Source organism: Pyxicephalus adspersus, chromosome 9 (assembly GCF_032062135.1).
Source record: "Pyxicephalus adspersus chromosome 9, UCB_Pads_2.0, whole genome shotgun sequence".
Lineage (NCBI taxonomy): Eukaryota > Metazoa > Chordata > Amphibia > Anura > Pyxicephalidae > Pyxicephalus > Pyxicephalus adspersus.
In genome coordinates this window covers 23,553,367-23,578,156 of record NC_092866.1, presented here as the reverse complement: position 1 = coordinate 23,578,156, position 24,790 = coordinate 23,553,367, and the positions used below count along the sequence as shown (strand labels likewise).

Genomic DNA, 24,790 nt, shown 5'->3' with positions numbered 1-24,790 from the left:
CTGTACATTATACAGGGGTTATATAACGCAAACATTATGCAGTGCTGTACATTATTATTATTATACAGGACTTATATAGTGCCAACATATTTTGCTTCGCTGTACATTATACATAAGTTATATAGTGCCAACATATTACGCAGGGCTGTACATTATTATACAGGAGTTATATAGCACCAACATATTACGCAGCACTGTACGTTAAATAGAGATTGCAAATGACAGACAGTGACACAGGAGGGGAGGACCCTGCCCTGAAGAGCTTACAATCTAGTAGGTGGGGGAATTTACACATAATAGGAAGGGAGATATGTAGTGGTGCAAAGTAGTGACGCTTTCAAAAGACTGACGAAGATGGGTAGGCAGGTTTGAATAGATGGGTTTGAGTGCTCCTTTAACCTGAATGAGTATTTTTAAATGTAAAAGCAGTATTTAAAAATACTCATTATTTTAAATTTCCCGCCTACCTTCCCAATGGTTTCATACTCCAGCCTAAGGCTTAAAAATTTATGCCCGGCCTACATCCGCTTCCCCTGGCCTCGTGTCACCAATGTGCAGACGCTGGCTGGCTTCTGTGTGGCCTGGCGATGTCGGCTGGGGGAAGCAGATGCCGCGCGCTGCTGGAGAACGCTGCTGGAAAGTGGGAGCCAGTTACGCAATTTTAAACTACCAAGCAATTCCACCCCGGGTGTGGCTCAGGGTTACCGCTTTTGGTACTGAAAGTTAACTCTGAGCCACACACACATGCCAGGGAGGTTACGTTAGCACAAAGTGGGAGCAAGCCAAATAGGATAGGGAAGACCATTCCAGATAGTCAGGGCGGCTCAAGAAAAGTCCTGGAGCCGAGCATGTGATGAGGTTATGAGTGTGGAAGTCAGTAGTAGGGCATCATTTATATTACATATGTTTAATGCTGCCCTTCTAGAGAACATATACGGTCTTAGATTGTCTTAATGCAAATAAGTGGAATAAGGAAAGGTTCAATTTTCAATTAGGTTTTATTGTAGTGTCCCCATTGGAAGAACTGATGCTAATTTGTTCTGGTGCCCAGGAAGGGTGACGCAAAATGCCAGGTTTTAGGGATCCAGAACAAAAGGTAAGAGAATCTTTTAATGGAGGAATCTGACAATCTATGTACAAACACGTGATTAAGCCTAATATATTTTAATGTTTGTCCAGGATAAAACCCCAGCATCTGTACAGCTGCCCTCCTATGTTTCCCAGTGATTTTACTTGCCAAGTCACCGAATGACTGACCACCAACAACCTCTGCTGTGTTCTTGGGAGGGGCTATACAGTAGGGTGCCCCCCCTCGTGACATCATCGCCACTTTCTTCATATCATTCCTTATACCCCACAGAAAAAACAATTACAAAAGATCATTGGCCGCTACAATTTTTGCACGTTTGTGTGTAGTTTAGGAAGGGATTCTACTTTGGGAATCTATTGACTTCTCTTAACCCTGCACACAAAGTGAGGTACATTTCCCTAATGTTAGATGACAGTACAATAATCTGGCAGGGTTTTTAATTATAAACACAAAGTAATACAAAGCTCCATATGTACTTTAATTGCCAAAGTACACATTTTGCAGGGTTGAATCTAGCGAATCGTGAGATGGTATTTAGGACGTCTTTGTATTGCAGTGTGTAGATTTGTTAGAGATCTGTTCCAGACAACAAGTAGGCTGTGCTCCATAATTTTTTTTTGTTTTATGATGTATTCATTTGTTATTTAAAGATGTGGACCTTGAATAAAATGCACTGAAGTTCCTTACCCCCAAACCAAAGTATTACAAAACAGTAAAGAAAAAAATAAACCCCTCAGAACGTTTTGGTGTAGGTAAAAAACAGGCTTGCGCTAAAGCCAGCCCCACGCATACTCTTCTTCTTGTAGAAGGTTATATATAATAAGGTTTATTGTCCTGACACCTCAATCGACACAGAGGGAGAATATACTGTGTATGCTCAGAATAGAATAACTTTAAAGCTAAAGTTTAATCTATCGCCTAGTCTTCTCCCCCCCCCCCCCCCCCTATGCTAACAAAATTATGAAAAAAAACATTCCGATTTAGGTGCATACCTTATTTTAACCCCATTGCGTTCTTTCCTCGTTCAATACTATGCAGGCTGTTTAAGAGAAAGAAGGATTAGATGATGCAGCATAAACCTATATAAATTGCTGCAACAGCAGGGTTTAACCCAAGGGTTTTTTTTTTTTAAGCTGGGTGGCAAGAAATTGTAGGCAGGTGGTAGCCCCTGTATTGTGACCCAAATCTTTAGTAACCACCCAAAAACAGCCCGGCTAGGGAGAATGCTGCTTAATAAGAAAAGCTGATGGTGTGCAGTAAAATCAGAGTAAGTAACTTATAAGGTAGGAACCAGCTGGAATTCCACATTAATGTTGAACTAAGCCCACATAGCTCGCCTATCCGCTTCCATCACAGGGTGCCACCATCTTCCTTCTTTTGCCTGATGATCTTCAGCCATCCTTTTTGGCGTGCGGGGATGGTGTAACTCCACTCAGGCACTTCTTTGTCACTGAGATTGCTGGGTTTCTCTGGCAATCTTCGCTCCTCAGCTCTTTTGGTGCAGTCAGACAGGTAAGATGTATTATTGCAGAAGGGACATCTTCTGCCCCTTTTTACAGTAACCACCTGCCTGATCCAGTGTTTTGTAAAGTGGAAAATTGTTACCACTTTAAAAAAAGCTGAAGACTCTTCTTCGGTTACTGGTGTCTTGGCATCCAATTGACAAACACCATCATGGTCACATGGGGAAAAGGTGATAAAAGATTTGGGTATGTGTTATTTCTCCTTGCAAGGGGAAAGTAAGTATTTGCTGCTGCAGGGATTTGCCAATTAAACTGGATTTGGTGCACTTGTGTACTGGCTTATTGTGTACTTCACAATATTTTTCTGTATTACTATATTTTTGTTGACATGAGTGGTGACTTGTGGCCAGACCCTTCTTACAGTACGATAGAAGATAAACCATGTGGACATGGATTTCTTGTGAAACCTGAAGATTAAATGTTTATTGATCATTTCACATTTTCCTGGTATTTAGGCCAATGCTGGGGATGCTGTAGCTACTTTGTTACATTTAGGTATTTCTTGGTAATGTTGCTTCTGATAATCCATAAATTACAAAGTTAAAATTACTTGGAACAACACCAAAAAAAAAAAGGTTTTGTCACAACCTTCCCTCTTATTTTGGTTCATTGAATTGGTTTTATGGAACATGTGTCCAGTGTTTTCTTTTAATGCAAATCTATTCCTTTGAAATTATCTGTGTAAAAATAGTTTTGCTTTCCTGCAGTCCATAGCAGCTATGAAATGTTCTCTCTGCAATGTCCAACTTTCTGTGTAGTGTACTACATTTATTATCTATGGCCGACTGTCTAACTAAATGTTAAGAGTATAGGGTATGTTACAGAGGAATGCAACTTGCCTGAATCGCATAAAGAATAATAATCATGCCTATGTTTCTGGTAAAAAGATATGTCTGTGCAGTCCATATACTTGGCTGTTTTGAGTGCTTTCTATGAATATTTGCTCAAACAATTGTATGAAACCAATCAATCCTAGCAATATGGAATCCAGTTTTTATTGTCTTCCAGTTTTAAGTTCCAACTGAATAAAATTTAAATTGCCCTCTTGACTTTTGTGGCAGTGGATTCGGTTGATTTTCAGTAGTTTGAACTATTTGGTCCCTTTGAAATTATTACAAATCATGATGACATACATGTGTGTTTTATTTTTTTATTTTTTTTTTTTTTTTCCTCAGTTGACGTAAATTGGCAATTTTGTTCACTTCTTTGCTGTATTTTAAAGTTGTTCCCAGGCTTCAGTGTATTTCTTCATAGTACTGTGCATGAAATGCTTACACTAAAGTTGGTCTTAAATATTAGTAAACAATGGAGAACACAAAACAGTTATTTACTGGACATGTCAGTAGTTGGCAAGTACATTTGTCTAAAACTAGAAGAAATTTTATGGTTCAGCTTAAATTGTTTAGAAATTTACCTGCTTGTCTGCCAGAAATCCATAGTACTTCTGCTGGTTGTGTACAACAAATTGCCTTTGCTCTCTCGAAACTTCATTTCAGCATTGTATATGCTGCCTGCTGGGCTACAGAACGGTTTCTTTCACTCCTTTCTGTCCTAATCCACATGCATTCAGTATTCCTTTCCAAAAAGTTTTGCTGTCTCATCCATGCCCTGTGTTGTAGAGAAATTGCCCCAGGGAGTGTGCCTACATCAGTAGAAACCAAGTCTTAGGCAGGAAATCTGATGGGTACCTTGGTACCTGATGCCATGGTGAATTGATGAATGAATTTTCTGGAACAACCACCGTAGACTGGGTGCTGTACACATCACTTGTTCATCCGTCACTGGAAATAACGAAAGATGGTTTCCATTGAATAATCTCTAATGTTCATGAATATATACAGGTAGTCCCCGGGTTACATACGAGATAGGGACTCTAGGTTTTTTCTTAAATTGAATTTGTATGCAAGTTGGGACAGGTACATTATTTTAATAAATGCTTTTAGGACAGATGTTTGTAAACAGTTACAAGAGCTTGCAGAAGAGCTCAATTCTTAAGATCACCCACAACCTAGGCTGTTTTTAGCATAATACTTTTTCTGTGAGTCATGCAAACTGCCCCCTCCCCCCAATCAAGCCTTGTCCTGCACACGAGCAGCAGGGAACCCCTGTTCGGATCTAGGAGTCGTCTGTATGTAGGATGTCCCTAAATCTGGCACTCCCTGTATAGATAAACTGTGTGTGAAAGTACTCCCCGTAGAAAAAACTTTTTCCACATATTTTACTAGGCAAATGATGCATGTTTACTCAAACACTGTGTACAGAGGTGTTCTATGTTGACTAAACACGAGTAAAAATTTGCCTTTTCAATTATTTATTCAACATCACTCAGTGGTAATGGTATATTGAAGTAAAAGGCAGTACATTTGTCCCTAGAATAGGGCACTGCCCCCTATAACAACTATAGCTACAAGCTGCCCAGGCTATAAAGCAGTGGAGCAACCCTAAACTTTTACCATATCAGTAATCATGCTTCTCAGTTGGTATGAGGTTCCTATTTGGGTTTGTGTCAAACATGTCTACTGTTATTGTGGCCAGAAATCTCTTGATTTATCCGTTTATACTACTTTGTTCTGGAAGGCATAATCTTTGTATATTCAATAGCAAACTATTGCTGTCATGTTCTTTTTGGACAACAAATACTTTTCATGATGTCACTTCTCCTTAAAATTAGAGTTAAATTAAGTATTTTTTTATGTGAAATGATTCCCAAAGAATAATGCCACATCCCATTATACTATGAACAAAAATACTAAATACAAAAATGTATCCATACTGGATTTTTGAGGCATGTATCTTCAAAAAAGCAAAAAAGTTCAATGTTTAATATCAATTGCTTTTTTTTACAGATATATTTAAAATCATAAATCTTTTCCGTCATGTGTGTATATATATATATATATATATATATATATATATAGCACATTCAAAACAGTATTCATAACTCTCTACCATGTGAGGTTATTGTGCACAGCTCACAAATTTTACTTTTTTGACTAAAAGTCACTATTCCACATCACATAAATCTCAATGTGTTTCACGGACTGGACCAATTCATCAGGCATATATGGTGAAGGAAAGTAATTTCTAAAACATAAATCACATATCTTGATAAGTTATTCTATGCAATATGTGATTTATGTTTTAGAAATGACTTTTCTTCACCATATACTTGTGATGAAGTGTTCCAGTCCGTGAAAAGTGTTGGGATTTATGTGATGTGGAATAGTGTAAAATGTACACTACACTACACTACAGATACATGCCTCAAAAATCCTGTATCCTGTACAACTTTCTATTGTGGTTGCATGCAATTTGGACATCAACAAGCTTGATCTGCAGATCCTGGACGTTTAGTTGTGATTTGAAATTTTAGTACACTTGTTGATGTTTGAAACTTAAAAAGATCATCAAAACCCTTGAAATCATCCATCCCATTGTAAAGGCAATAAACTACTAAACTCCACTAATACTCTAGATCATTATTATTTCCCTAGTGGTTGAACTTGAAAGACTTATGTCTTTTTTTTTTTTTTTTTTCATCTTCAACCTGACTTGCTATGTATATGTAAAATGCTAATATATAGCGTACAGTTTTATCAAGCTTTAGCAAATCTGTATGTGTTAAACATGCTACAATCAAACATATATATCAGCACCAGCTATAACACTTGATGTAGATTAACCAATGCATAGTTGTATACAATCTGCAAAAGTAACATGTCACTGGTGATTCATATTTATTTTAAATATTTACAATGATAGAGCTCTAGGTATAAACCAGGGAATCTTCCAGGTCCATGTGTTTCAATGGCAGTAATTGATTCCCCCCTAGGGAATGTTTGATGGAATGTGTATTATATATAAATCACAAAGTGGTTCTGCAAACTTGGGCTTTTTTTCTTTATATATTGTATCTGTGGGCAAGGTGTTTATGTGCACTGTAAAAAGGTAGTGTTCTCCACACAGATATTCTTTGTGAAGAGATGGAAAGCATAGTTGTTTAAAAATAATTTCAGTAGAAATAGGTGGTCTTTGGTATTCCTGCACTTTATACCATAAAATGAGATATAGTGTAAATGTATAAAGTGTAAAAGAAGCTGATTGAGCAGATGATTGCTGTGTTTGAAATAACGTTGTAATGCAGCAAATATTTCTTGGAGCGGAGTTTGTGGTGTCAATGTAATCATGCTGCTTCTTCCTCCTGGCTATGTGAAAAATACTGATTTCTGGAGATTAGTGGTTTAGTCTGTAGTAACTGCTGTCCCTCCTTTTTCCATAGTGACCCACCATGGCATCATGTGTGGATGCCCATATGCCCTTTCGTTTTTCTCCCTAGTGCTATTTTTGCAAGCACACCGAAGGCCTGATTTTTGTAGTCTGTCTTTTGTAGAGCCTTCTGTTTGAGCATTACAAAGCAAGCCAAAAAGTGCCAACAGAGCCAGGCTGACATACAGGTGGGAGAGGCTCCAGTCTTCAGTGTTGTGGAGGTAGGGGAGTGAAGGGAGCTTTGTTAGTGTTGCTTATTCTGAGGATTAAGCTGGTGAATTGGTTGTCGTTAATTTACCCCAGGAAAGCTTCTCTCCGCTCCTTATACCCAACAGTAGCTGTCAAACCTACAGCCGATCCATTTCCATTGCACCTCTTACACTCTTGATCCGCAGAGCCATCATTTTTAATTGTCCTGTAAATTAAAAAACACTGGCTGCAACCTCCTCAAGGACAAGCGTTGTTCTTCTCCATTAAAACATGGTTACCTGCCTTGTCTACAATATTTGTCTAAATGTGCAGCTCAGTGTATAGTTCCCAGTATAATAGCATATACCCACCGCTGCCGGGAATGAAGGAAGATGGCTGTGCCAGAACATGGGAGAGGTGAGTGTACTTAGATTGTGAACAGGCAGCTATCAGTATTTTATTGCAGAATGGACATCACCGGGACTTTTTGTTCTAATTTTTAGTTCTGCTATAAAAGAACATAGTAATACATATTTGTGTGCTTTTTTTTTTTTTTTTTTTGAAATTAGTTTAAATTGATTAAAAGTATACTTTTTGTTCTATAATTTCTCATTTAAAATGACACTAAAATGTTTGTGGTACAAAACATGGCAAATGTTTTGCAAATAAGAAAGGTGTTTTTATAATTCAAATGTGTTGATGGATAATTTTGCCTCATATGTTATTCTGGCATACCATTGGTTTTTACCAGGCAGAGAATTAAAGAATTGCTCCAACGTAACTTCCAACTGTAGTAAATCCTTTTTTCTTTTCTCCCAGTTTAAAGACAAATGCACGTTAAAACACACAATATAAAACCATACAAAATTTTGAATCTTAATTCTTTCCCCAACTAAATGTTGGCCAAATTTAAACTGAGGTTTATTAACTTTTTTTCTTACAGTTAATTTGTTGGGTGGATCTAAGAAATTCTTCGTTTAATCCTTTATATGGAAAGGTATTTATTCCGTATACTAACAATCCTAATTTTTAGTTATTCACAGAGCATCTATTTAATAAGCAACGAGAAAGAATGTTTCCAAGCAGTTTATCCTGGTGGATTAAACTCTGACAGGCCTCAGGCTCTGAAAGAGCCATCTGCCCTTTTAACCTTTTGTGGAATAGTAGAGGTATATTTCACACTACATTAAAGATGTAAAACAATAACATTCTTGGAAGCAGAGTTTTCACAATTTACAGAATTTACAGAAGGAAAAAAAATGAATGAATAAATCCAACAAGTTAATTATATTATGTTATTTTTTATTTCCCCTATCTCTACTTTAAATGTTTCCTCTACCTGGTCCTTAAAGTGTGAGTAAACTTTCAAAGTTTGTAACTTTTTTGCCTTCACCCTTGCTATCTATACCTAACTAATTTATGTCAATGTGCCCCACAGATTAGGAATGCCAATTTTAGTGCTATCTTCAAAGGCTAACTTCAAACTGATCAGTTTTGAAGGCTTATAAAGTTTCATCAGTTTTAAGGGTTGACCTCTTGGTATCTATTTACTTAACGCATCCTCACATTTTGCAAGTTCTGTGCAACATTAAAAACTGCCTATTTCTAGAAACCTGATAGAAATGTTACTGTATGGTAATGAAAAATGGGTAATGGGACAATTAGAAGATTCATTCACTGAAAGTAAATCATTGTTTTCTGCTTTCCAAATTGCTGCCCAATAAACCTCCTAGTTGCTGTGTTTGACACCTAAGTCACCACACTCCCCCCCCTTGCTACAACATATATAAAACATTTTATTACCCTGACCTTGTTGGTAAGCCAGAGTAATTTTCTATGTTCTATGCTCCCTGGTTTAAACATTGCTCTTTGTAGTGAGGTCACCTCTGTTGTACTCAGAGTTTATCCAGCTATTTTCTCTATGCTTAGGATGTTTTAAAATCTGTCACTAATGGTTTTGTCCTGGCAGCACACTGAGTAGCCCAGATTTTGTGTTTTGTTTGGATTGTTATTATATGTAAAAGAATACAGAGAATGACAACAGGCTGAAAGTTTACTTTTCATATATGTTCATTTATTAGGAAAGATGATAATACACAATTGTGAGAAATGCTTTTAGGTATAATTTAAATGTTATAGTGAAATTAGGCAAAAATGTAAAACGTCACTAACTATTTCTGTGATGGTATCCAAATACCCTAATACTGACATCCTGGTTAAACAGATATTGTCCTAGTAAGTTTGGTCTTGGCTCTTGAAGGTCCTTTGTGTATTTTTTCCATATCTATTCAGTAAAATAGTGTGAAACAAATAGTCTGTAACAGTGGAGTCAGTGCTGTTTTTTCCCCCTGCTGTTGGGTGATTGGTGTTTTATCCTCCCACTTGCAGTTTTGAGTTGGCTTGTAGAGGGATGGACTTGCTCAATCCTGCCCACAGCTGTCTTTTCTATATGCAGAACAAAGGTGTCACCACTACATTTTTACCAAGTAATATCAGGGTATGCAAAGCCATGTATCAACTAATATATTTAATGGTGAAAGATTGTTTTGAGTGGACTTTTTCGCTAACTTTACAATTCTGCATGAATAATCCAGCAAATGTCACAATATACAGCAATAATGGATACTTTTTTTTTATTGAAGCTGAAAGCAATATAGATATAAACGAGGCATGTCTGAATTTACCAATAAATCCATTTTATTGAAATTTAAAGTATTAGGTATGCATGGATATAGTGTTAGCACCTGACTTTTGGCTTGGTTTCCTACTAAACCTAACAGCTGTTTGGGGTCAGAAGGACCCATGGTTTACGTTTTTAATTTGTGACATAAACTTTTGTCATCCACCCAACTGTTCTTTGCCATGACCTGTTTATTGTTTTCTATGACTTTGTTGTATTTTGGGTGCAGATTCTGCCCTGGATGCAGATAGGGATCTGATAATCTGGATTGTAGAGCTGTCCCGGACTATTGTTCCATAAACAAAATGATTCAGTTTGTTTTAGTCCTTACTAAAAAGCTTATGGAACAGAGAATTTTTATTTTCACCACCTACTATGTATTCATAGTGGATATACACTTTAACCTGCAGAATATATTTGCTAGATGTAATGCAACGCAATAATGGCTGTTTCCCCTGGAACTGGTCTTACTAGAGAACAGTTATCTGCCTATTGAGAGGGAAGGGGATGAGGGAGGAGTTCACTTATGTGCTACACACTAACCTGATAAGTAAAATATCTTCTGATATTTTACTGGAGTACAACTTTGCCTTTGGTCTTTCAGGAAGAGTAATGCCTGTAATAATGGCCATTTCTCATCTTTCTAAGTAATTTATTTATTTTAAAGATTGCATGAAGAAAATATATATTTAAGTAGAAAACTTTAGAAATGCATTTTAAATACCATCCTAAGTATATTTTTAGATATGCATGTGCAAACTGTTTTGCTTGCCCAGGCATTTCTTTTCAATAATGATTACTTCCCCGCTGCACTGCATAGCCAGAAATGTACATGATCACTACAGCAGCCCATTGAAGGGGATTGGACACAGGGCAGGGGTGAGCTAAATTACATTCTCTGACTTTGGAGCTTTAAGGGCAGCCATTTAATCAAGGGTATGTGAAGATGTTTGCTCTCCAGTACAAGTTTATCACCATCAAGCTCCCCCATCAGGTACATTTTAATACTTAGCCTCTTCTGTTATCAGAGGTTACATGATACAAACATTAGCATGTTGGCATAATCTTTATGCAGTGCTTAAGGTTATAGTCATTCCCTTTTTATAACTTTTTTGCACTACCTTATCTTAAACAAGCATGGCAGAAATGTAGATGACATGCTTTATAGCCTGTGGGAAGATTTGTGGCGAGCATTAGGAGTTTTTTTTGTAGTTAAAAACACAAGATAATTATTGCATTCATTTTCTTTAGTTACTAAAAATAGTTTGCTGACATTTCTAAAGGGGTTTTTTTAAGTTACATTTTTATTCCTCATAGAGTGGCTAAGGGTTATTGCAATTTGTTACCTTGTTGGGTTGATCTACCCTGTGTCAACATAATTGACAGAACTAATAATCTCTGTAAAAAGCTTTGCGTGTAATTTTGGGCTTTACCAATAAACCCTAATAGTAGCTCTTTTTTGTTTTTACCTATAATTATTTTATTATGAATATGGGCTTTTTATAGCAGGGGGATGTTTTAAAATGATGGCATATTTTTTGTTATTTTATTTACAACTTGTTGATCATGCATATATATATATATATATATATATATATATATATATATATATATATATATATATATATATATATATTTAAATATTACATTACATTTTAAATTTTAATTAATATCACATTTCCTATTTTTGCAGACTTCATGAAGAAATCCTCGACTTCTACAAATACATGTCCCCTAGGCCAGAAGAGGAAAGAATGCGAATGGAAGTTGTTAATAGGATTGAAAATGTCATTAAGGAGCTTTGGCCAAGTGCAGATGTAAGAAAAATTCTTGTCCTGACATCTGTAGTGATCATTTTTAGGCTTCTTTATTTGTGAAAGAAATAAACCATCCATTCACATATAAAGGAAAGTCCTGTTCCTTCAAATTTTCGTGCATGTGATCGGGCATTCTATGCAAATGTGAATAGTCACTGCATTCACTACGTTTATAAAATCATTAATTCACCATACTTGTTACACAAGTGCAATTGTTCTCGTCCGATAATCAGCTCAGGGCCCATATCGGACAAAAATCTTGCGTGTGTACAGCGCTCGTCGTCCATCGTCCAAACGACCGTCCTGGCGGGTCCACAGACAATGGACGACGAACGATCATAATAGAAGTGAAGGGAGAGAGTGCAGCACCCCGCTGCGCTATCGTTCTCCCCTCTCCATAGAGCAGAACGGTGCTGTATGTACAGCACTTGTTCATGCATCGTGCAGTCGTTTGTTGTTGGAAAGGATTGTGAAAGATCCTTTCCAACGACAATTATTGCACATGTGTACATAGCCTAAGTGAACACCCAAAAATTCCTACAGGTTCTTTGTAAATAAATGTCCAACCTTCTGAAGTAATACGGGTTCCTATAAAATGTAATGTGATGCACATGGGTAAAGACTTTAAACAGTTACTTACAGTTCTATTTAAAAGTGGGATCCGATTATTTTGTATGTTAATATGAGGCTTTTTTTTTTTTGTAAAACTCTGTCCATTCCCTGTCCTTTTTTAAGATTTGAGTATAAAACAGATGCTACTAAATGTGTTCTTATTCGTAGTCACCGTGCTTTTCTGAATCTTCTTTACAATTATTAGGCTCATATAGCCCCTCTGCAGCCCACTAAATAGACTGACGTGTGACATATTTTGTGGCAATTTGTGTTTCTTTACTATCTTTGACTGGTGTAAGAAGCAAACTGTCTTGCATGAGTTATTTGTTGGTGTTAACAGAGAGGGAAGAAACACATTTGTTTGGATGTGTAAAAGTTTCCTACGGCTTGCAACTCTAAAACTTGGCTCTTAACTGCCTGATCCAAAAGAAAATCATTCAGTTTAAAGTCCCAAAACACTGCTTGCATGTCTAATATTGTGCCCTTCTGCAAAATATCTCTTATGACTGATGAGCTTTGGAATTCCTTTCTGATCACCCCTTTAGAGTTTATCAATCAACATTTTTTTGTTTGAGCATTTGTAAAAATACAAAAACATATAATTAGTATGCAACTGTATGTTTTAATTCCATTTTTATTTTTTTTATTTTTTAGATTAACCGGAAGATAAGTGCCACATGCTAAAAAATGACCCTTGCCATAAAACAAAATGTTGTATGCTAACCTGATCCTTTCCGAACGGGCACCCATCCTGAATGCCCAGTGTCCTTAAAGGCCCTATCATGCCTGGGTAGATTGTAGTAGTCAGCCTAAAATGCATTGCATGTGAATGGGCTGTCTCACTTGAGGCTAAAGGGCTTCAGGTTTGGCAGCATTGCAACACAATAATATATTACAGTGTGCTGGGGTTCTATTCACAATGAATAGGGCCCCTGCAAACCAGTTCATGCACCATGTGTTTCCATCATTCAATGGTGTGAATAGGCCCCTAGTATTTTAATAACTACCACTAAACAACTTTAACTTTCATTGGTAAGCTATGCTCTGAATAGTAAAAGTTTTTTTTTCTGGTTTGAATAATAATTTTGTTGTTTTTCAGGTCCAAATATTTGGGAGTTTTAAAACAGGACTGTATTTGCCCACCAGGTAGGTTAAATTGTTTAATTATAGGTTTTGTATTACCTTTAAAGTAATAGTTAATAAACCGGAAATGTACACAAAATCCTTACTAATGTTATTTAACCTGTCATTAAAATGATTCTCTGCTATAGAATATCCCCCTTTTTTTTGTCTTTTGAATGTGATAATACTGCAACCCTTCTGTTGGCAGATTACTCATTGTTCGGTTTATAACTTCAATATTTTCCTTGTTACTTAAGCTGTAAGCCTGTCCCCTGCCTTTTCTTTAGTACTACTTGCTTTACATCCACATCTTTTCAATTGGATAACAGATCAGTCAATCAACCCTATAGAAATCTATGGGGCTGTTTTGCTAAAGCACACCTGGAACATTGTTAAATGTACAAGTATTGTATTTGTGTTATAGGGGTGGGTGGGTTAAATTAGTATGGGAAGCTGACCCACAATAGCAATGCACTGTAAATGCTGGGTACTAGTGGGTTTGTTTGGCTTCTGATTAACTGAGCTTATTAGGATAAACTCCAAAATCTCTTCTTGTATACTTGCTGTTTAATGGCTTCAAGTATTGAAGCAGGAGGACCGGCATGACATTAGGCACATGAAAAATGAGATGTCCTCAATAGTGGTGACATTGGGGGGGGGGGAAGAAAAATTATGACCAGGCATGTTCTTTATCACATTGCCTGTCCCTTCTGCAAAAAAATTAACATACCTACCTGGCTGGATTTTTAAAAGTTTTCAATCACCTTTCTTCACCCCAGTCTGAGCACCATGATTTGTCTCCATTTTTTCCTTACTTCCTGCCCGCAATTTTGTATTGCAGGACTTTTTAAAATTAAATAAGATGGATACATTTGAAGTGTAACCTGAAGTTGTTAGCATTTTGCTACCCCTCCACCCCTTTTTACCACCCCTCAACTTGCCAGTAAAAATACTTGAATCTACAGCTAGGTTTTTAAAGAGAACATACTTTCTATTAATTTCCCATTGTGGTTTTCCCCTAGCACATGAATTTCTGTATGATTCCAGTGTGGTGTCACCCCCCCCCCCCCCCCATCCCGGGTCTCCTCCCTTTCATAAGGAGTGTACTTTCCCTAATCGTTAAGCTTAAAATTTAGAATCAAAATATGTTGGCTTTTTCATGTGTCAGAACTTATGTCTTTGTCAGTAATTATGGCGTTAATAAAACGTTATGCTCATGTAAGACTACCCCCAGTCCATGGGTGCCAGTGCAGTTTTAGACTTGAGACAGATGTCATCAATAAGACTGATATTTTTAGTTTTGCCCATACTGATTGATTTACCACCAGTAAGGGTTTGAAAGTCTAGTCCAGTACTGTATAAAAATAGGTATTTAAATTTTTTATATTTGTGTTTATTTTGAATAAACAAAATATTTTTAGCAACAACATTTTACAAGTGTATTTTTCTTGCAGCGACATTGACCTAGTTGTTTTTGGAAAATGGGAGAACTTACCACTGTGGACACTTGAGGAGGCATTACGAAAGCACAAAGTGGCTGATGAAAATTCTGTTAAAGTCCTTGACAAAGCCACGGTTAGTTGAATTTTTGGGTTTGTTGCCAGTATATAGTTGAATTTCAAAGCGTGATTTTAAAGAGCATTAGTCACCAACTGGGTAATGCTGGACTAAAAATATTCCTTCAGACAGTATCACCCACTGTCAAGTCTCATCTCATAAATTTATGAACTTAAGCTGTTTGCCTGTAACCAGAAATGTTGCAGTTCTAGGTCATAATCCAGGCTTCCCAAGGGGCCCAATATATATTATAGGCAGGTGATCAGGGTACTTCTGGCCCCAGGGCAGAATTGGTTCCAACTTACTAAAGGATTTAGGAATCTTCACACTAATTGTGTGACTGTTTTCTTTAATTATCCAGTCCTGTGCAGAAAATAACAAGACATTTTTCTTTTTACAATATTGGATATTTTATAGTGTGATCATGCTCAAATCCTTCGTGAATTAGTCTTCCAGTTCACAGACTGCTTTTTTTATGTCTGGCTTTTCAAAATGGTTTGTTTGGGGAACAAACATAATGTGCTTATTATCATCTGAAACAAGGACAAGATTTCTTGTGCAGACCTCCCCACATGTACTATTTGTTTTGCACAAAGCAACAGGAAACACTATTACAAGCTTTGTACACTTTCCAGATAGTGTACAGTGGTCCCATTATTAATTATGAATGTACTGTGGCCAATAGATAAACTGATCAAGAACAACTGCTTTGTACTTCTGTGGAGGTGAGCAGTCCGGGGTTTTCCCACTCAGCACCCATTTGTTCATCTGTCACTGAAAACTTTCACCAAGAAGTGCTTCCAGGGACAATCATTTGATATCTGTATGGAGCCAAAGTGAATTTTTATCACGTGTTAAGCTAAGCAAATTATTCCTTGCGTTGATAACTCACTTTTCTAAGTGAGTCGCCTTAGCTGCTTTAGTAAATTACCCTCAATGTAACTGCTTTCCAAATAAACTTTTTTGGAGTGACTGTTGTTCACCTACTAGCTCAGGTACACTGCCAGGAGCACTTTAGTCCCTGTACTGAGCCCATGTTGGCCCCCTCAAATATTTGAGAAGTAAAGTATCCCAAATAATCAATATAGTTTAAGTGTATAGATATCTGACAAGTAAAATGAAATGATTTCTGCACCTTGTTTTTTAATTTAATAATTTGAGATCATTCATCATGTTTCAGGCTTGATGATGAAATTCTGTATGTTATGTATGTGGTTTAATTTTTTTTTTTTAACCCCCCCCCCTCCCCCCAAATATTATTCTTCTCCTATTTTCAGGTACCAATCATTAAACTGACGGATTCATATACCGAAGTTAAAGTAGATATAAGTTTTAATGTGCAGAATGGGGTAAAAGCAGCCCAACTTATCAGGGATTTTATTAAGGTATGTATGGTTTTGCAGAACTTTTTTTCATGTTATCCCAATTCAATTTTTTAGTAATGCATAAGTTTAAATTGGATAAAAAAAATTTTGAAATGTTTCCTCTGTCTAGGTAAAATGTAGTACAGCCTTAGAAAATATCCTTTTCCAACCTACAACAACAAACATTGTAACAAAACAACTTGACCTTAACCTCCACCCCCTCTCTGTCCATAAATGTCCTCCCTAGGTCAGAGTACTTGTTTGTACATTCAGTGTGTGCTGCTGCAACATATTTTGTATGGCTCTATAATGAAACTGTAGGCTGCTGGGGAGGGCACTGATAAATTTCTTTTTTTCAAAGCTTAAGATCGGAATTTTTTAAATTGTAAACCTTTTTTGTACTTATTGCTGTCAAGATGTGTATCCTTCCATACAGATTTAAAACTCCTTATTCCTCTGATTACTGAAAACAGGAGGCTTGTTCATTTTGAGGATTGACATATTTGATACCCAGCTACTAGATGCAATCCTATTATTTTAGGTGTTGCCACCTAAAAGGGTTTTTCAGTGGACAATGAAAATGCAATTTTTTGCCGTAGCCCAAAAATAATCCATGTCAGCCTTAAATTGTAGAGGAGCAGAAATGTTTTATGGCTAATAAACATAATGGTCTTCACCTTCTGACATCCATGGCTGATTTTGGTTTACGTGTATGTAACCATTTAAACGTAGCAAGCAATTGTGTTGGTTTAGACTTCTGGGGTTATACAGCCCATATGTTGACTTTGTAAACAGGACAATGCATTCCAGTAGGACTTTGTTTTGCCTTTAGTTTCTATGTTGCTAATATTTCATGTCATGTGGTTTTGTTTTTAATTTAACTGTCTCACTTTCTTTTTTTCTTCCAGAAATATCCAGTCCTTCCATACTTGGTGCTGGTTTTAAAGCAGTTTCTGTTACAAAGAGACCTTAATGAAGTGTTTACAGGGGGAATAGGCTCCTACAGTCTCTTTTTAATGGCTGTTAGTTTTCTGCAGGTAAGATATCCAAGTAGTTAATTTATGATTGTAGTCTGCAGTTTTACAGTATTTATTGTGATTTCTGAAATATTTCCTGACATGAATTACTAGGATCGCCTGATTTGTAATTGTTCGTCCATGTAAAGCTTTTTTTTTTTCTTTTTTTTTTTTTTTCTTCTAGCTGCATCCGAGAGAAGATGCCTGCAGCCCAGACGCCAACTATGGCGTTTTGCTAATAGAGTTTTTTGAGCTCTATGGGAGGCATTTTAACTACTTAAAAACTGGAATACGTATAAAAGATGGTGGCTCGTATGTAGCTAAAGATGAGGTACAAAAAAGTATGCTAGATGGGTACAGGCCATCCATGCTTTACATTGAGGATCCATTGCAGCCTGGTATGTTTTTGTGGCTTGTAAACTGCTTTTAACGAACCAAAGGTGTTCAGTTTTTCTGCATTTTCTTACACCCAAAGCTCACAGTAGCATTATTAAAAGTTGGATTTTCCCTGCCCCCCACTTTTTTCTAGGCAATGATGTGGGTCGGAGTTCATATGGCGCCATGCAGGTGAAACAGGCCTTTGATTATGCATATGTTGTCTTAAGCCATGCAGTGTCACCTATAGCCAAGTATTACCCTAACAATGAATCTGAAAGGTAAGTGTCTTCTTTATATAGATATATAAACCAAGCAGGTGAACAAATTATGAAATCATTTGTTGATTTGCACATTATAAAGTTAGTCGGTGCTTGAGTAGCAATGCGCAGACCACTCAAGTGTCACTTTATCTTTTTATACTGTTAACCAGGGCTTTGCTTGCTAATTGTATGTATTATTTTGCTATAAATTGTCCTCTGTTGGGGGTTGTTCAGTATGATGTGCTCCTAGGTTTGACATAAAAAACTTCTAATGAATCTGTTCAATAGCCCTGTACCCTTTTTTTTCCAACTGTATGTTTTATTTGAGAACATTTTTCAAGTGTATTAAAATGTAATCCATACAATATGTGTGTGTTTGCACCGTTTAATAATGTCATGGTTGGAGCAGGTAAATACACCTATATTTTTTTTTCTTTTTTTTTCCTACTAGAGGAAATCCTACTCACTTCCTGTCAGTACAGAAAGTAATAAAGAACATTTCCTCAAAGGGTGGTCCCCAGCAAAAATTAAACTTCCACCTTTTCCTTACTCCGTTTAAAACTAAAAATATTATCAATAAATCAATAAATTGGCACCTAATATTCTTTTAAAAGTTAACCTAAATGTTACACACTTATTTAAGACTTGTGTATGTCATGTGCCTTTAAGCCTCAAAACATAGGTCCAATTATGTCTTTAGCTGTGGATAGTTTAAGAAATGAGCATGTAATTTTTTTATTTTATTTTTTTAAACAGCATTTTAGGACGTATTATTCGCGTAACTGAGGAAGTAGTGTCTTACAGAGACTGGATATCAAAGAAATGGGGGCAAAAAAATAGATCTGAACCGGTATTCAATGGTAAGAAATCTGTTTTTTGTTATTTTTGTTGTCAAAATTGTTATTTATAGTCTAAAAGTATAGAATATTTGTAAAATGAGGTGCATCTGAAATCATAAGTATAGTAAAGCTTTTTTTTTTTTTTTTATCTTTTCTTTTCTTTGAACTGGTGCAGTTAGATATGTGGCCAGGATCTTTCATTAGGAACGCATAGCACAAAATAGGTGGTTGCGTTGTTTACCCCAAGCATTACAATCTGCTTGTACTATCTTTTGGATGTACTGGCAGCTAAAATGGCCTGCCTGAATACAGATTGATATTTCTGAAAATGGGGAAAAAAGTATCTAAACTCTTTTTTTCAAAGATTTTACAGATTAGAATAATAAAACACAGTAATATTGTAGTAGAAAGAATGCATAAAAGAGTCAAAGTATTTATTTTATTTTTTCTTTGCCTTTAACCACATCTAGGTAATGATGTTACTTTAATAGTGGATGTACATCATTTAGACAAATGTAACAACAATGTGTCTGGTCAGAATACACCACCTGTACAAGCCAAGAATAAACCCTCTGAAGGTCTTGGCAAACACTCCTCCAATTCTTCTGGTCCACTGTCTTCCTCTTCTTCCACATTATCCAGCTCTAGCGATGTGGTATGTATTTTTTGTAACTTTTGATTGAAGTCCTGTAAATGGATTTTGACAATCCACGTTTAGAAGCATGTGTGGTGGATAGATGAGAGAGATTGATACATTACACACTTATTTATTGCATTTTCAAAGCTAAAACCTTTAAGGAGAGTATGATCATTAGCTTTATTTTTATTTTAAAATTTGGCTGCTTAGATTCAGGTTTCCTTTAAAGGGGTTTTCCAGTAGCTGTACTTATCCCTTCCTAGATAGAGGTCAATCTCTTGGCTCCCTTTAGAAAACTAATGGTTACTCCAGTTTATAAAGCTGTTGATTAATGGCTACAATATTTTTTTACTCTGATTCAATTAGCTGGGTTCAGACCAGATATAGATCTTTCTTACACGATGGTCAAAGGCATGATCATTGCTCAGTAATTGCAACTGCTAGCTCCCCTCTGCCTCTATTGTTTGATTACTGCAAGTTCTATCTCTTTGCTCTTACACCAGTGCTTTCAGAAAGAATCCTTGACATCATTGTGGGTAGGCTTTTGCTTTTGGCATGTGTTGCAAGATTCGAGGTTGTGGAGATTGGTTAGTTTTTTGTATTGGTTTAGTGTGATATATGTTATAGGTAAAAATTTCTAATGTAGTCCTGTAATGTAAATCCTAAAAAAAAAAAAAATAAAACTTCTATTTTTGCCTGATTTTGTCACAAATGGATAAATCAGAAACTTAGTGGCCATTCCTGTTTTCGGAGAAATGATAGATTTGCGAGACACAGATTTTTATTTTATTTATTTTTTTAAAATCTTTAATTTATCCAAGCCACTAGTAGTTCTGCAAATAGTAAATCCAAGGAAAGCATGTCTGGGAACACCTACAGTTCTTGGGTTCTGAACTTGAGGCACTTGCCATATTCAATTTTTTTGCCTTTTCACAAGCTCAGCCTTCATTTGAAGGGCAGTATGAGGGAGATAGAGCTTTGATAAAGCAGGTGCTGTACTAATCTGAATATTATAAAAATAGCCGAAGCTATACTAATGAAAATATTGCCAAAAGTTTTTAGAAAACAAGCTGCATTCAGTAAATTTGCTTTTAAGGGTAAGAAGGGGGAAACTGCTTTTAAGAAGGATAAGAATAAACCTCCCGAGCGATAAGCCAGAGTGTGGCTTGTGGTAAAAAAAAAAACCTGCTGATAGCTGTAAACCTGAGCCACACTCGGGGTAGCTTAAAAAAAAAAAGTAAAAAATAAACCCTTACCTGGTCCCATCTGCGTCCTGCCATCCTCTGGCCCCGCCCTTTTCGTCTGATCTGTTCCCCGGGAAATCACGGTGACGTTGGTGCGTACAGCCATTGCTAGGGGCTCGGCGGCAATTTCAAGTTATTTTGTATTGCATTCAATACAAAATAACTGTATTGAATGCAATACACTTGATTTATTTGAAATTTATTTTACTGTTTATTATAATAGTATGAATATAACAAAGATTAAAACACAAAATCATGTCAAAGTTTAATATTTTTTTTAATTTATATAATTTATTTTTTTATGATTTTGTGTTTCAAACTTTATTATACTTATACTATTATGCTGTAAAATAAATTTTCATGAAAAACAATGTACCCCTTTCAGACAGAAATACAAACAGAAATGAACTGCCCAGGAGGTTAAGGTGAGAGTTGGCATTTTAGCATTGAATTGTAGCAGTTCCTGTTTAATTATTTGGAATTCACTAGCAATAGAATGGTGTAACTTACATTTTCCTGTCCTGATCTCAGGGAAGCGATGGCAGTGGTGCTGTTGTGGAGACTCGCAGTTATGATTTTTAGGAATAAGAAAAATCCGCATGTTCCCAAAGTCAACTCTTCAGCTATTTTTGAAAGAAACACAGCAGATCCATGTCTGTTTCCTTAAAAACATCTAATAAAAATATTAACAAAATGATCAATTCTATTAGACCATTTTTGAAGCTGGACAACCCCTTTAAAACTTTTTAAATTTAGGAAAGGTAGTCAAGCAGCGTCTTGCATGTTATGGCATTAGAAGTTGTGTACTGTTTTGAGAGCTGCTGCATAACCAGCAGCGTCAAATCTCCTTGCATGACACACCACGTGTCTCCCGTAGAAGAAAGTCATTAAACGTCTATGCATTCAGGACTCAGACGGAACCCCATTCAAGACATCAAAGCAGCCAAGTTGTCGTCAAGCAAACGATAGTCGGATGGGCGCTCAGGAATCCTGCACCAGCTCAACACAACCCATCAGCAAACCACAACCTAACCAGAGTATAAGTTCTTCAAACAGCAACAACAAAGCTCAGGTATGCTGAATAATTTTGATTAGCTAGGAACATTTGGTATAGGTGTATTAAAATTGGATATTTACATTTGTTCATCGTAAACACATGAAATAGGTTTTTAGTTTAAACATTATTGATCCTTGAGACCTTTTCCTATTTTCCAAAGGGCAATAACAGTCTTTAGATGTGATTACTGCATTAGCATTCACTATACTGTATCTATAGTGGAGGCACATTGTCACTTTCAGTCAGTAACTGTTTCAGGACTACAGAGCAACACCTCCTTTTCCGTTTTGATATTATGGTGTTATGTAGTCCACAGGGAGAGCCAAGGACAATACTGATAAGCCAGCATAGGTAGCGCTGGAAGTTTTATGCTCTCTGTATGTCTGGCAGGGTCAAAAGGTAACTTTTCCATCCATTTTTAACAGATTTATATACATTTGATATATAGATATATATCCAGTAGCAGATATGCAGCTTAGTTGTGCTCCTATAAGCACTAATCAAACAGATTTTAGGTGCTGTTAGTAGAATTTGTTCAGCCATGCTATGCCAGTGGCTGCATCACTGACTCTAAATTTAAAGTCCTAAAAAAACTGTCAGGAAATTGTAGTAGTTTTCAGTAGGAGCACACTTGTTCGTTCTTTGCATAATAGTTTCAATGCAATAACTCCAGTGTTGGTCCTACTTTTCACTCGTATGCTACAATAGGTAATAAAAGCAATAAATGTGGTAGACCAAGCTTAAGTTTGGTAATTTAACTAAAATATACAGTTTTCTCCATAAACATAAAAAAAAAACTACTAGCCAAATTTAGAAACTGCCTTTTGTTGTGTGAACTGTAAGAAAATGTTGGTAGGGTATATAAGGATATGCCTTGTCAATAAGAGGCTGCCAAATACCAAAAAAAAAAAAAAACTGGCTACAAAACCAGTACAGTACAGTAGTGCAAAAATTGTCATAGATAAGACTGCAATGTATCCTGTCTGTTACAATTGTCCACCATTTTCCTTTCCTTTTTTGTGCTTTTTGTTTTATTCGTTCTTATTCTATGTTTTATTTATAACAAAGAGAAAAGATGTCAGTATACACATGATTCAAAAGTAGGGATAGAAAAGGAGGGGAGGGAATGAACCGATCTTGAGAAAACAGCAATTTGTGAAACAATATATCTACTGAAATGAATTCCCTTCATCTTACGATTACCTTCGCCAAGAGTCCCATGTCCCACTATATCGAAGACCTCAAGGAAAACGAAGATTATGCCATGTGGAATAACGATGGCATATTGGGTTTCTCTCCAGTTTTCATTGGGTCCCCCTGTACTATTTTATCCGCTAAATCAAGTATATCAAAATCTCTCGCATACATTCGAGTTTGCAAATGGCTTAAGATATAAGGCTTGCGAACGAAGGTATAAAGGGGCATTAGATGGTGGTGTAGTAGCTATTAAATTAATAACTCTATCTCAATCAGTCAATCTTTCAGGGTCCGATATACGTGATCTACAAAAATTGAACATAATATAAAGGGTGCGCCTCTTGTGCGTTCAGCTTGAAGAGGTTCTCGCATAAAAAAAATCATTACCGTATTTATACCTTTTACTGCTCACCGGGCAGTACTGGGCAGTCACTTTTTGAGAAATGTATTTTGAGACCAGCTACTTCCCCCAAACTAAGTAGGTATAGTCTGCGCTGCCGGGATATCCTGTGCTGGATTGGACGTAAATACCAGAATATCGTCCACAAAAAATGAGTTACATTATGGAACTCAATCCAATGCAGTATGTCACTGTTATTTTAATATATCGGATTAGCGGTTCAATTGCTAAATTAAACTAAAGTGAGGATAAAGGGCAGCCTTGTCTCGTGTCCTGCTCAAGAGGAATGGGATTGGACAGAAAACCTGGAGTAGTGATTCTAGTTTGAGGATCCGAGTACATTGCCGTCAGCAGATTATAAAACGTTCGATGAGTTTGAAATAGCCAAGGAATATATATGTTAACGAACGCTTTCTCAGTGTCAATACTTATGATGGCTAAATCAGACATAGGGTGTTGCTTAGCATATTTGAGTACTGTTAAAACTCTGCAAATATTGGTCACCGCAGACCAGCTCCGAATAAACCCCACCTGAGTAGGTGAGATCAAACCTGGCAAAAATGTTTGTAACATACACGATTAACCACATTAGTTCAATCACCAAATCAGCAGTCCACATGCTCATACTGGCCTGGACACAGAAAACATTTGTACGTAGTTCCCAACAGCGATAGTCAAATGTCTACCATAAGACATAAAAAAATTGCAGACGATCAGCAGTCCAGGACCAAGGTAGATTCCACCCCCCCTTGAAAATTCCATACAGCGATATTTCAATTTAGCAGAAAAAAACAATTCAAGATAGCTAAATGGAAATGGGATAGAACAGTGGGCAGTACGGTAGGGTATAACCTAAAAAATATTGAATGTAGGCAAATTACTTTTTTCCTCATGAAAAGGAAACAGTCCAACAATATTCGGTGTGGTTCCACACTCGGGAGCTAATATCCAGTGGATGAAGTACATTTCACGCCTGTAAAAATCAGAAACAACAACAGTCCCAAAGCCGCTAGTAGAGTAAGGGAAAATCGAGTCTTTGTCTATTCTTCATCCTTGATCTGTCCCTGTGGGATTGGTGTTGGGCACAAGGGGTTTTAGGCACACGATCCAATTTTTTGGAAGAATCAGTGGATGTTGCTAATTTAGGCAATGCCGGTGCTCTGTGCCACTCATCTTGGGATGAAACCAATACCTCAGATAGGAAACTTCTACTGAGTAGTCTGCAAATATCACAGTGCTAGTGCTAGCTCACGACTATTTTTTTATGTCTGTAAAATGTTTGATCTGTCTGTGTAATCTTGGTATCGGACGATTACTGGTCATGGATTATTATTGTCCTGGCCTATGGGCTCAATCAACTGTGATGGCTGAGGGATCACCAATTGTGTAGGAATGGTCACAGAACACGGTTCATGTAGTTGACCCTGTGTAAACGTCTCAGGCACCCCAATAATGCGGAGGTTATTCCTTCTGTTATAATTTTCAAGCCCATCTAGTTTTTCAGTTAAGTATGTCAATGTGTTTGCTCATAGTGGTTATGGC

General features: G+C 36.7%; 1 protein-coding gene across 7 annotated transcripts in view; it reads left to right on the top strand.

Annotated features, from left to right (window-relative positions):
• Positions 1–24,790, top strand: part of TENT4B (terminal nucleotidyltransferase 4B) — a 41,249-nt gene that overhangs the window by 1,638 nt on the left and 14,821 nt on the right. For 4 of the 7 annotated variants that reach the window (XM_072422930.1, XM_072422932.1, XM_072422933.1 and 1 more), the window contains exons 2-11: positions 11,442–11,565; positions 13,277–13,323; positions 14,754–14,874; positions 16,134–16,241; positions 17,129–17,257; positions 17,421–17,634; positions 17,766–17,892; positions 18,631–18,734; positions 19,184–19,368; positions 21,472–21,666. In XM_072422930.1, the coding sequence (XP_072279031.1) occupies positions 11,442–11,565; positions 13,277–13,323; positions 14,754–14,874; positions 16,134–16,241; positions 17,129–17,257; positions 17,421–17,634; positions 17,766–17,892; positions 18,631–18,734; positions 19,184–19,368; positions 21,472–21,666 (1,354 nt within the window). Of the gene's footprint in view, positions 1–11,441; positions 11,566–13,276; positions 13,324–14,753; positions 14,875–16,133; positions 16,242–17,128; positions 17,258–17,420; positions 17,635–17,765; positions 17,893–18,630; positions 18,735–19,183; positions 19,369–21,125; positions 21,292–21,471; positions 21,667–24,790 lie in introns of those variants that run through there. The other 3 variants (XM_072422931.1, XM_072422936.1, XM_072422935.1) reach the window with 3 other exon arrangements.